The following is a 12,824-nucleotide window of genomic DNA, read 5'->3' on the forward strand; positions in this document are numbered from 1 at the left end:
TTGAAGAGGAGACACGCTTCCTGTCCCGTGTGCCCCGCTGTGATTGGCTGGCTCGCCTCACACTTAGGCCTCCGATTGGCTGGCTGTACTCAGATGGGTCGCGGCGATTGGTTGTCTCCTCTCTGACTAGCCAGTAACCTTGTATTCAATTGGCTGACGAGTGAGGGGGGATACAGCACAGTGTTTTCAAACAACTCTATATTTGTAAAGAGGGGTGATTATCAAACGTGTCAGGACAGCGATGCACAGTGTTATTAAGCGATAAACGAGATACTGGCGCTAGTTTTCTTTCTAAGCAAAATAGACGAATTTTCTTGTTCCCCCCCGAAAGGAATACTTCGTGTCGTCTGTTCCTACGTTCTCTCTGTCCCGCACAGTAAGGCTCAGCTCCATTCACACAGCCGCGGGTTAATTGAAGCAATCTGAACGAATTGCACAGGTCTGGATCCGAAATTTCAGTCCACAACCAGCCGGTCGGGACGCATGGTTAGCTGAGGTCGTTATCATAGTACTGATTAAGTGTAACGTCCAAGGCGATTGTCATTATCACTAAGCTCACAAAACGATTAAGTGCGGTTAATTATTTTGTTTTTATAGCCCATACCAACAGTTCCTTTGTCTCACGTGTAACCCCACTCCTTTGAGTACTTAAAGCTCATGTAGAACAGCTGTGCTTCATTCTAAAGATGATCTCAAGTGACAGGCGGCCATCTTGGCTCAAGGCTACACCGCAGGACCCGAGTTTTGAGCCAAGATGGTGGCTCTCTCACAAAGCCATTTTTCTTTGCATCACACTGTGTAATAGCTGCCGCCTCGGTCCTAGATGTGACCCATATGAGTAAGAGGTTTGCATTAGGAAAAAAACAGTTGCCGCTATAGAGAAATATCAGCTTTATTGTAAGCGAAAAGAAACAGTATTAAGTATTAAGCAGTAGAACAGACTTAAAAATGAAAAGATGATTATTATGATATCTTTCTTCTGCCCATAAGGAGTTAAACTACCAGACACCCGAATTACAGATGTGTTCTGGCTGGGAGCTTCCCAAGTCTAATTTCACATCATAACAATGAGCTACAGTATACTTTTTGTCTAGCTTACATACGACGTTTTTACACTCACCAACCTGGCCTCACCTGCGGAACTATATCTGAACTATTCCTGTCATTTAATTCTGCTTGTCGGCTGTTCCCCCAAACTTCGTCTCAACAACAAAATTGAATATTTTGGCTCCGACGCCTTAATCTACATCATCTAGGCCGTCTAGGTCATCGAGATAAACTAGGCCGCCAACATCGAGATAAACTAGACTGTCTACATCATCAAGATAAACTAGACCGCCAACATCGAGATAAACTAGATCGCCAACATCGAGATAAACTAGACCGCCAACATCGAGATAAACTAGAACGTCTACATCATCTAGATAAACTAGACCGTCTAAATCATCTAGATAAACTAGACCGCCAACATCGAGATAAACTAGACCGTCTAGATCTAGGTAAACTAGACCGTCTACATCATCAAGATAAACTAGACCATCTAGATCTAGATAAACTAGACCGCCAACATCGAGATAAACTAGACCATCTAGATCTAGATAAACTAGACCATCTACATCATCGAGACAAACTAGACTGGCTACATCATCGAGATAAACTAGACCGTCTAGATCTAGGTAAACTAGACCGTCTACATCATCAAGATAAACTAGACCATCTAGATCTAGATAAACTAGACCGCCAACATCGAGATAAACTAGACCGTCTAGATCTAGATAAACTAGACCATCTAGATCTAGATAAACTAGACCATCTACATCATTGAGACAAACTAGACTGGCTACATCATCGAGATAAACTAGACCGTCTAGATCTAGCTAAACTAGCCCGTCTACATCATTGAGATAAACTAGACCGTCTACATCATCTAGATAAACTAGACCGCCAACATCTAGATAAACTAGACCGTCTACATCATCGAGATAAACTAGACCGTCTAGATCATCTAGATAAACTAGACCGCCAACATCTAGATAAACTAGACCGTCTAGATCATCGAGATAAACTAGACTGGCTACATCTACATCATCTCTGCATGAGAGGAGAAAGCTGCAGCCCCAGCAGGGGGCCCTGAGGGACTCCACTTCCCACACTGCTGTGAACAGAGAGACCGCCGCACGAAGGTGAGAGAAAAGCACACGTCTCGCCCCTCAGTTCAGCTCGACGGCCCCCGTCAGCTGGTCCGCGGCGCTCAGGACGGCGGCGCCGAACTGGTAGGCGAGCTTCCGGCGCACCTTCCGGACCTCGCCCGTCTCGCGGTACCCGCGCAAGGCGCGCGCCATCTTCTGGTAGCTCATGAGGCCGCGGTTGCCCTTGTGCCGCCCCCAGCGCTGGGCCAGCGCCTCCTTGTGGAGGGAGGAGAACTGGAACACGCCCCGGGCCCGGTCCAGCCACCACACGCTCTGCGGCATGGCGCCGGACAGGAGCACCTGCAGCAGGAACTGGTACAGGCGGCAGCGCCTCTGGCTGGAGAGGGCGGGGGCCGCGGGGCCTGGGGGGGGGAGACCGCGGCGCGTTAATTCAGTCTCTGACACAGTCGCAGTTCGAGTACAGCTGACTCAGTCTTCCTCAGCTGACACACACCCCCACTGGAGCCCAGCAGGGGGGAGCCTGGCCAGTACCTGGAGGGGAGACTCCTGGGAAAGCTGAGGCTGCTGCTGGGAGAGGTGTGAGTGGGGCCAGCAGGGGGCGCTCACCCTGCGGTCTGTGTGGGTCCTCATGCCCCAGTATAGTGACGGGGGACACTAGACTGTAAACAGGCGCCGTCCTTCGGATGAGACGTCAAACCGGGGTCCTGACTCTCTGTGGTCATGAACAATCCCGGGGTGTCTCTCGACAAGAGTAGGGGTGTTACCCCAGTGTCCTGGCCCAATTCCCCCCTGGCCTTTACCCCTCATGGCCTCCTAATAACCCCCCTCTCTGAACTGGCTCCATCCCTCTGCTCTCCTCCCCACTGAGAGCTGGTGTGTGTGAGAGGACTGGAGCATCATCCAGGTGGGGCAATGTGTCTGTATTTACACACACACACACACACACACACACACACACACACACACATACACACACACACACACAGTGAGAGGCAATGTGTCTGTATTTACACACACACACACACACACAGTGGGAGGCATTGTGTCTGTATTCACACACACATACACACACACACACACACAGTGAGAGGCAATGTGTCTGTATTTACACACACACACACACACAGTGAGAGGCAATGTGTCTGTATTTACACACACACACATACACACACACATACACAGTGAGAGGCAATGTGTCTGTATTTACACACACACACACACACACACACACACACACACACACAGAGTGAGAGGCAATGTGTCTGTATTTACACACACACACACACACACACACACACACACACACACACACAGAGTGAGAGACAATGTGTCTGTATTTACTCCCCACGCACACACGCACACACAGTGAGAGGCAATGTGTGTGTCACCCTCCGTCCTCAGTGAGTGTGAGCTGTGGTTCTCGGTCTCCCCCTCGAGAGAGCGCGAGGAGGGCAGTGGACACCAGGGACCGGCCAATGAGAGCTCACCGTCGCGGACGGGAGGCTGGACGCGGCCGCTGTGCATCCTGTCCTCCGATTCGCTGTCGGAGACGTCCGGGGCGTGGCTGTGGAGGGCCAGCAGCCCCTCCCCCTCGCAGAGGGAGGAGATGAGAGGGTCACTGGGCAGGGCGGGGGCGGAGGGGTACATCTGGGCCACCTGGAAGGGTGTCAACCAGTCAGACCGCAGCGGGAGAGGGAGACGGGGCGAACAGCACCCCTTCCTCCTCTGTCTCTTCCCCGGTCACTCACCTGGGCTGGGGGAGAGGAGTCCAGGAAGCCCAGGTGGACGCTGGAGAGAGGGACCAGCTGGAGAGAGTCGCTCCAGAGACCTGAGGAGGAGAAGAGAGAACAGAAGGAGAACTCAGATGGTCTGGTCACAGATGAGCATCGTGGGGACGTCCCCACATCACCAGCTTGACATGAGACATGAGTGGCGTTTGCTCAGAGGGTGCCTTCACAGAGACGGACAGAGACACACACAGACAGACATCTCACAAGTGAGACAATTCAACCACGCTGCAAGCGAGCGCAGGAGACACCCAGCTCACAGCTCACCCACAGAGAGAGGGTGATGCACACACCAAGGGGTCAGTGCTGTAGGTGTGGTGGATTTAGTTCCTGTGTTTGTAGAGAATTTGCTGGTGAACAGTGGCTGTTGATGGGATAGTGGTATAGCAGAGTGCACAGCGACACATTGCCTCTCACTGTGTGTGTGTGGGGTAAATACAGACACATTGCCTCTCACTGTCTGCGTGTGTGGGGTAAATACAGACACATTGCCTCTCACTGTGTGTGTGTGTGGGGTAAATACAGACACATTGCCTCTCACTGTGTGTGTGGGGTAAATACAGACACATTGCCTCTCACTGTGTGTGTGGGGTAAATACAGACACATTGCCTCTCACTGTGTGTGTGTGTGGGGTAAATACAGACACATTGCCTCTCACTGTGTGTGTGTGTGGGGTAAATACAGACACATTGCCTCTCACTGTGTGTGTGTGTGGGGTAAATACAGACACATTGCCTCTCACTGTGTGTGTGTGGGGTAAATACAGACACATTGCCTCTCTCTGACCCTCTCTCTCTCTAACTCATTTCCTTATGTTACTCAGTGTATGGAAATGCTGCTTTGCATGAGAAAAGCTGACTGCAGACACTGTTTATGAGCCAGGGACTGACACTGGGGAGGAGATTGGGAAAGTGAAGACAGGTGGAGAAGGCTGTCTTACCGATGTCTGTGGTTTCACTGAGCAGTGGGGGGAAAAGTGGACAGGAGACATTTTCTGACACCTGGGGAAAATACAGAGGCACTGTCATTATTAATACACTCTGGTACTCCCATACAGTCACTGACAGAGAGGGGTTAATACAGACACACTGACTGGACACTCCAGTACATTAACATTGCACTGAGAGAGAGAGGGGTTCATACAGACACACTGACTGGACACTCCAGTACATTAACACTGCCCTGAGAGAGAGAGGGGTTCATACAGACACACTGACTGAACACTCCAGTACATTAACACTGCACTGAGAGAGAGAGGGGTTCATACAGACACACTGACTGGACACTCCAGTACATTAACACTGCACTGAGAGAGAGAGGGGTTCATACAGACACACTGACTGGACACTCCAGTACAGTAACACTGCACTGAGAGAGAGAGGGGTTCATACAGACACACTGACTGGACACTCCAGTACATTAACACTGCACTGAGAGAGAGAGGGGTTCATACAGACACACTGACTGGACACTCCAGTACATTAACACTGCACTGAGAGAGAGAGGGGTTCATACAGACACACTGACTGGACACTCCAGTACATTAACACTGCACTGAGAGAGAGAGGGGTTCATACAGACACACTGACTGGACACTCCAGTACATTAACACTGCACTGAGAGAGAGAGGGGTTCATACAGACACACTGACTGGACACTCCAGTACATTAACACTGCACTGAGAGAGAGAGGGGTTCATACAGACACACTGACTGGACACTCCAGTACATTAACACTGCACTGAGAGAGAGAGGGGTTCATACAGACACACTGACTGGACACTCCAGTACATTAACACTGCACTGAGAGAGAGAGAGAGAGAGAGAGGGGTTAATACAGACACACTGACTGGACACTCCAGTACATTAACACTGCACTGAGAGAGAGAGGGGTTCATACAGACACACTGACTGGACACTCCAGTACATTAACACTGCACTGAGAGAGAGAGGGGTTCATACAGACACACTGACTGGACACTCCAGTACATTAACACTGCACTGAGAGAGAGAGGGGTTAATACAGACACACTGACTGGACACACCAGTACATTAACACTGCACTGAGAGAGAGAGGGGTTAATACAGACACACTGACTGGACACTCCAGTACATTAACACTGCACTGAGAGAGAGAGGGGTTAATACAGACACACTGACTGGACACTCCAGTACATTAACACTGCACTGAGAGAGAGAGGGGTTAATACAGACACACTGACTGGACACTCCAGTACATTAACACTGCACTGAGAGAGAGAGGGGTTCATACAGACACACTGACTGGACACTCCAGTACATTAACACTGCACTGATAGAGAGAGGGGTTCATACAGACACACTGACTGGACACTCCAGTACATTAACACTGCACTGAGAGAGAGAGGGGTTCATACAGACACACTGACTGGACACTCCAGTACATTAACACTGCACTGAGAGAGAGAGGGGTTCATACACACACACTGACTGGACACTCCAGTACATTAACACTGTACTGAGAGAGAGAGGGGTTCATACAGACACACTGACTGGACACTCCAGTACATTAACACTGCACTGTGGAGAAACTCAAGCTCTGAGTCAGTTACTTCATGCAAATACAGGAATAATACTTAACACACACACAAACAAAAGCTCTCTTTGAGTATACTGAGGCTGCCCTACCCCTCTCTCCTTCTGCCTGTCTCCCGTCTCTCCCCGATGGCCAGAGTTACTCTCACTCTGAGGCAGAAGATGTGTCTCCAGCCTAAAACGAGGAGGAATGATCAGTTACCACAGGGAGTCGTGGTCAGGCAGGCAGACAGACTCTCGCACGCACTCTCAAAACGCTCAGGAACCGACCAGGCTAACTGTGAAGGATCCGAAGATCTCACAGCCTGTTCTTGGGAAAAAAAGCCAGACCATCAAGTTCTACAATGAGTCTGGGCAGCTTGTTCCCCACCCCCACCACCCTCGGTGTAAAGAAGTGCCTGCATGCTGTCCTGACTGCAGGACCGCATCCAGCTGCGTCCTGAGAGGAGCTGGGATACGGGCTTCAACCCACGAGGCTAGGCAAGTTGCTGCACACTCCCACCACCCTCGGTGTAAAGAAGAGGCTCCGGCCCTCTGTTTTAAGTGATCTCCCACAGACAGCAGACAGACACAACCTCCCACGGTCGTCCTGACGAGGCCAGGCTTACGGTACTCGTGCCAGTGTGCACATCCTCATTGGTCAAGCTGGGGGTGGTCTGTCCTGTCTGCTTCTGCTGCTCTCCTGATGTCCAGACCTGTCCCGTCTCCTCTCGTCTCTGCCGGTCTCCCTGGTGTCTCCCTGGTGTGTATCGTCCCCTCTCTCTCTCTGCTCCCTCACCCTGTGCCTCTATTTCTGCAGCAGAGTGTTTCCTTGTGTGTGACGATGCTCTCTCTCTCTCTCAGTCACTCACTTTCTGCCTTCATTTCCTGGTGATAAATTCTGCCCCCCTCCCCTCCCCCTCTCAAACACACTCTGTCTTTCACGATCTGGTCTCTGCGTGTGCGTTGCTCAACTTTGACCCTGAAAAGCGACACTGCTAATTTGTGGCGTGTTCCGCGCGATGAAGGGACGAACGTGCAGTAGGGTGTCGATATTCGCACAACAAATTGTGACACCCGTTGTGTCGGAGTGGAAAAATGTTTGCATGCACAGGCATTATAATTGCTAATAATTGCTTACACCTATATAGCGCCTGTCTGGACCCTCCACTCCGGGCTCTTCCCAGGTCAGGGGGAATCCCACTACCCCCACCAGTGTGCAGCCCCACCTGGATGATGCTCCAGTCCTCTCACACACACCAGCTCTCAGTGGGGAGGAGAGCAGAGGGATGGAGCCAGTTCAGAGAGGGGGGTTATTAGACCGAATGATCACTTCAGTTTATGAAGACCCCCCTGAAAATACCTGAGTTCACATCTCTACGGGAAGATGGTGTGCCTTCCTGGGCCTTCTCTGAAACGTGTTTCTTTCGGAAACGCCTGAAACCTCACCCCCGAGCTCCGCCGGTCCGCGCCCTGACTCTGCGATGGCGGGGGAGGGAATGTCTCAGCTCCTGCTGTCTTCGGCCTCTTTCCGCCTCTGTCCAGGGCAGCACCTGGTGGCCAGGATCCAGGAGGAGGGCGGGGCTGTGGGATTGCGGCTGGCGTTCGTGTGGAACAGGAGCACCGAGAGGCTGAGAGAGACCGTGACCCCTGACCTCATCCTCACCGACCTCAGGGAGTTCGCAGAGAGGTGACACCGGACACAGACAGATCTGGACACCCAGAGAGGACAGGCTCAGTGACCACAGCCCAGACACAGACACTGGACACAGGTAGACCTGACTGTTGAGAAAGGACAGACTCAGAGACCACAGCCTGGCCATACATACTGGACACAGACACCTGGCTGTCCAGAGGGGACAGGCTCAGTGACTACAGCCTGGACACATACACTGGACACAGACACCTGGCTGTCCAGAGAGGACCGGCTCAGTGACCACAGCCCAGACACAGACACTGGAACAGGTAGACCTGACTGTTGAGAAAGGACAGACTCAGAGACCACAGCCTGGCCATACATACTGGACACAGACACCTGGCTGTCCAGAGAGGACAGGCTCAGTGACTACAGCCTGGACACAGACACTGGACACAGACACCTGGCTGTCCAGAGTTACACATTAAAGTAAATGAAACTGTCAGGATTTGAATGTGAGAGAGAAAAGGAGACGAGTGACCCATTGTGTGTTTCAGGGGCGCTGATGTCATAGTGGAGGTGTGTCACCCTGATATTGTGCGAGAGCATGGTGCTCACTTCCTGTCCCACTCGGACTTCATGGTAAAGCATCTGTGAACCTACACGCTTGGCTCCCTGTCTCTCTTGGCCTCTGCACAAATAATCAATATTTTTTTATTGTCTCTGTAAGGCCATCAGCGTAATGAGCCTCTCTCTCTCAGTGCAGTGTTGATGTACTGGAGTGTCCAGTCAGTGTGTCTGTATGAACCCCTCTCTCTCTCAGTGCAGTGTTAATGTACTGGAGTGTCCAGTCAGTGTGTCTGTATGAACCCCTCTCTCTCTCAGTGCAGTGTTCATGTACTGGAGTGTCTCCTGTGTCCTCAGTCCTGAGTGGGGCTGTCAGTGTGTGTCTGGAGGCTGTGCTGTGGGTGAGAGGGCGATGGTGTGACTCAGAGGTGCGAGTGTTGTGGGCAGCGCTGTTGTCAGGGGTGGCTAGGTGCTACCCTCATACTTCCTTTGCCGGGCGGCGGCTCTGTCAGGCCTGAGGCGCTGTGGGGGGGGCCCTTCGTCTCAGGATGCAGATCTCGTGGGTCCTCGCCCACCCCGCAGGGAACCCGGGGGCTTTCGGGGGGGTGCAGCCCATCAGGACGAAGGAGTGACACGTGGGGTCGGAGGGCAGCCAGAGACGTCTGCAGAAAGGGGTCACATTTTCTGACGCCTCATTCTGACATGTGGCCACTTATCAGCAAGGAGGACTGACAGGAAAAAGAGGTGAAAAACGTTGAGACATCGGCAGCGCTGAGCTGTCGGACCCTTTCACTGCCAAAGGGCAGAATCCCAGGGCTCACCTGTCTGGAGAGAAGCCAGGCTATCGGCTTCAACAACCTGACTGGGCTGCTTGTTCCCCACCCCCACCACCCTCTGTGTACAGTAGAGTAGCAGCAGCAGCAGCAGTAGCAGCAGCAGTAGCAGTAGCAGTAGCAGCAGCAGTAGCAGCAGCAGTAGCTGTAACAGTAGCTGTAACAGTAGCAGTAGCAGTAGCAGCAGCAGCAGTAGCTGTAACAGTAGCAGTGACAGCAGCAGCAGTAACAGTAACAGTAGCAGTAGCAGCAGCAGCAGCAGCAGTAGCAGTAGCAGTAGCAGTAGCAGTAACAGTAGCAGCAGCAGCAGTAGCAGCAGCAGTAGCAGCAGCAGCAGCAGTAGCTGTAACAGTAGCAGCAGCAGTAGCAGCAGCAGTAACAGTAGCAGCAGCAGTAGCAGCAGCAGTAGCAGTAGCAGTTGAAGCAGCAGCAGTAGCAGCAGCAGTAGCAGCAGCAGTAGCAGTAACAGTAGCAGTAGCTGTAACAGTAGCAGCAGCAGCAGCAGTAGCAGTAGCAGTAGCAGCAGCAGCAGTAGCAGCAGCAGCAGCAGTAACAGTAGCAGCAGCAGCAGCAGTAGCAGTAGCAGCAGCAGTAGCAGTAGCAGTAGCAGCAGCAGTAGCAGTAGCAGTAGCAGTTGAAGCAGCAGCAGCAGCAGCAGCAGCAGTAGCAGTAGCAGCAGCAGCAGCAGCAGTAGCAGTAGCAGTAGCAGTTGAAGCAGCAGCAGCAGCAGCAGTAGCAGTAGCAGCAGCAGTAGCAGTAGCAGCAGCAGCAGCAGCAGCAGTAGCAGTAGCAGTTGAAGCAGCAGTAGCAGTAGCAGCAGCAGTAGCAGCAGCAGTAGCTGTAACAGTAGCAGTAGCAGTTGAAGCAGCAGCAGCAGCAGCGGGAATGTGTCCCGTTCAATGTTTCCAACAAGAGGAGTGTGGAGAGATTCTTCTGTTGTCAAAGGCAATGCAGCTCCGCATGGGACAATATTATTACTTTTGTAAACGCAAGATATTAATATACAGTAGTAGGCAATCTTGTTCACACATTAACTACTGCGATACATGCAATACTGTCTCGTATAAACACTTTGTTTCCGTTTAAACGCAATACTACCTTGTATTAATGCGATAGTTGTCTCCTTTTAAAGCAATACTATCTTGTATTAGTGCAATAATTGTCTCCTTTAAACGCAAGACTATCGGTAACTTTCTCGTTTAAACGCAATGCTCTCTCTTGCACGCGCAATAAATACGTTTCCTTACTCATCGACCTCTCCGTGTACCTGTGCTCAGGCTTAGAGCCCGCTTCCGGGCGGAACGCGTCCACCTGCGACCACAAGAAACGTCTCAGTGCTATCCTCTACGTTTCGGCACCCCTAAAAGTGCTCGTTTCTCAGCGCACCCCTTTCCGGCGTTTCCAAGGGCAGGACCGACTCCGCGCGGCGTCGGACGCCCGCCCCCGCGGTGAAAGTGCTCCCCCTGGTGGTGAGGCTCCGCACACGTCCTGCACTTTCTCCAGCTCCACGGCGCTGTTCAACCCGTTTCTTGTAGCTTCTGTAGACCCCTTCCTTCACCGATTATTATTAATAATAATAATAATAATAATAATAATAATAATAATAATAATAATAATAATAATAATTCTTACACTTATATAGCGGTTTTCTGGGCACTCCACTCAAAGCGCTTTAGAGGTAATGGGGATCCCCTCCACCCCCACCAGTGTGCAGCCCCACCTGGATGATGCTCCAGTCCTCTCACACACACCAGCTCTCAGTGGGGAGGAGAGCAGAGGGATGGAGCCAGTTCAGAGAGGGGGGTTATTAGGAGGCCATGAGGGGTAAAGGCCAGGGGGGGAATTGGGCCAGGACACTGGGGTAACACCCCTACTCTTGTCGAGAGACACCCCGGGATTGTTAATGACCACAGAGAGTCAGGACCTCGGTTTGACGTCTCATCCGAAGGACGGCGCCTGTTTACAGTCTAGTGTCCCCGTCACTATACTGGGGCGTGAGGACCCACACAGACCGCAGGGTGAGAGCGCCCCCTGCTGGCCCCACTCACACCTCTCCCAGCAGCAGCCTCAGCTTTCCCAGGAGTCTCCCCTCCAGGTACTGGCCAGGCTCCCACCTGCTGGGCTCCAGTGGATTACCAGTTGTGAGTTGTAGGGTGATATGACTGCTGATTTGAATTAACTCCATTAATCAGCTGGAGTTCCGTAAGACGCCACCGCCTTTTATCAGTGAATAACCTTTTAGATGTTTCAAAGCGATTCATTTAATCTAGAGCAATGGAAGCCCATTTCCGCCAAGGAGTAAAATAAAAAAAACGCGCTATGGTATCTCAGAATTCCCACTTTATATCTCAGAATTCCGACTTCTTATCTCACATTTGCGACTTCGAAATAGCCCACATTTCACTGTCTGTCCTTGTGTTACTGTAACGGATTCGGGTTCTAGGGCTGGTGCCCTCGCCGCCCCCACCCTAGTTCGTGCCTCCCTGCAATGGGCTCGAACCCGGGTCCTGCCAGCTGAGCTAAAGAAGACCCTCTTTGTGAAGTGAAAAGGGACATACGATGGAAATATGTAAAAAGTATCCGTTTCAGCTTGTATAATTGTGAATTCCTCTGGATGGGAAGTGTCTATGTCTGTACCTTATTTCATATTCTGTCTCCGTTTTTGAATTTCTGGTGTTTAGATACAAACTTTTTTTAAAAAGCCCACTGTGCACTATGCCATCCTGGTACTGTGGAAGCCTCACTGGCCGAAATGGGATTGTATAAAAACCAGTGTCATTAATGTGATTTTTTATCGGGGCGTTGTACAAGACGAGTCTTCAGGCCCTACAGATCCCATGATCCTGTACGATTCTTGAATGCAGTGTGACGGAACGGCTCACACACAGGTTGTACGATCTGGTTGCAGTGTGGTGACGGCACCGCCCCCTCCCCTGTGCGTCACAGGGAGCTAAAGAAAGTGTTCTTTAGCTCGGCTGGCAGGACCCGGGTTCGAGCCCATTGCAGGGAGGCACGAGCCCTAGAACCCCAATCCGTCACAATAACAAAAGGACAGACAATGAAACGTGGGCTATTTCGAAGTCGCAAATGTGAGATAAAAAGTCGCAGTTCTGAGATACTAAGTCGCAATGCTGGGATATAAAGTCGCAATTCTGAGTTACCATAGCGCGTTTTTATTTTTTACTCCCTGGCGGAAACGGGCTTCCATACGGAGCTAATCTACTGGCTCTGGATCCCAAATCTACTGCCAGTCTGAGAGCTTTGATCTCAGCAGTCAAGACCTCCCTCACCTTGGTTT

General features: G+C 51.4%; 1 protein-coding gene across 16 annotated transcripts; it reads right to left on the bottom strand.

The window, feature by feature from the left end:
* Nucleotides 1-874: 874 nt before the first annotated feature.
* On the bottom strand, nucleotides 875-10,977 carry LOC148654363 (transcription factor Spi-B-like). Of its 16 annotated transcripts, none has more exons than XR_015941363.1 (9): nucleotides 10,794-10,977; nucleotides 9,170-9,421; nucleotides 7,940-8,202; nucleotides 6,605-6,686; nucleotides 4,879-4,939; nucleotides 3,899-3,978; nucleotides 3,638-3,806; nucleotides 2,021-2,551; nucleotides 875-1,969 (listed from the first exon to the last, which is right to left on the bottom strand). XR_015941363.1 is itself a non-coding variant. In XM_088646528.1 (8 exons), the coding sequence occupies exons 2-8, from the start codon at nucleotides 9,173-9,175 to the stop codon at nucleotides 2,211-2,213; spliced, it is 1,002 nt and encodes a 333-aa protein (XP_088502654.1). In that variant the 5' UTR covers nucleotides 9,176-9,355; nucleotides 10,794-10,977; the 3' UTR covers nucleotides 875-2,210. The 16 variants fall into 16 exon arrangements, 7 of the variants coding, with proteins under 7 accessions (XP_088502654.1, XP_088502651.1, XP_088502655.1 ...); XR_015941369.1 differs by having other exon boundaries at nucleotides 875-976; nucleotides 1,950-2,551; XR_015941368.1 differs by having other exon boundaries at nucleotides 875-1,708; nucleotides 1,943-2,551.
* Between the last annotated feature and the right edge of the window lie 1,847 nt (nucleotides 10,978-12,824).

The sequence above is a fragment of the Lepisosteus platostomus genome, chromosome 9 (genome assembly GCF_059453375.1).
Source record: "Lepisosteus platostomus isolate fLepPlt1 chromosome 9, fLepPlt1.hap1, whole genome shotgun sequence".
In the NCBI taxonomy this organism is placed as follows: Eukaryota; Metazoa; Chordata; class Actinopteri; order Semionotiformes; family Lepisosteidae; genus Lepisosteus; species Lepisosteus platostomus.

What these genes read in the sequence shown, in the direction of transcription:
- LOC148654363 (XM_088646528.1), bottom strand. An exon ending in CGGACCGGCGGAGCTCGGGG is followed by an intron (nt 6,687 to 7,939) that starts GTGAGGTTTCAG and finishes TCCTCGTTTTAG; the next exon opens with GCTGGAGACACATCTTCTGC. An exon ending in ACAGGCAGAAGGAGAGAGGG is followed by an intron (nt 4,940 to 6,604) that starts GTAGGGCAGCCT and finishes TATTTTCCCCAG; the next exon opens with GTGTCAGAAAATGTCTCCTG.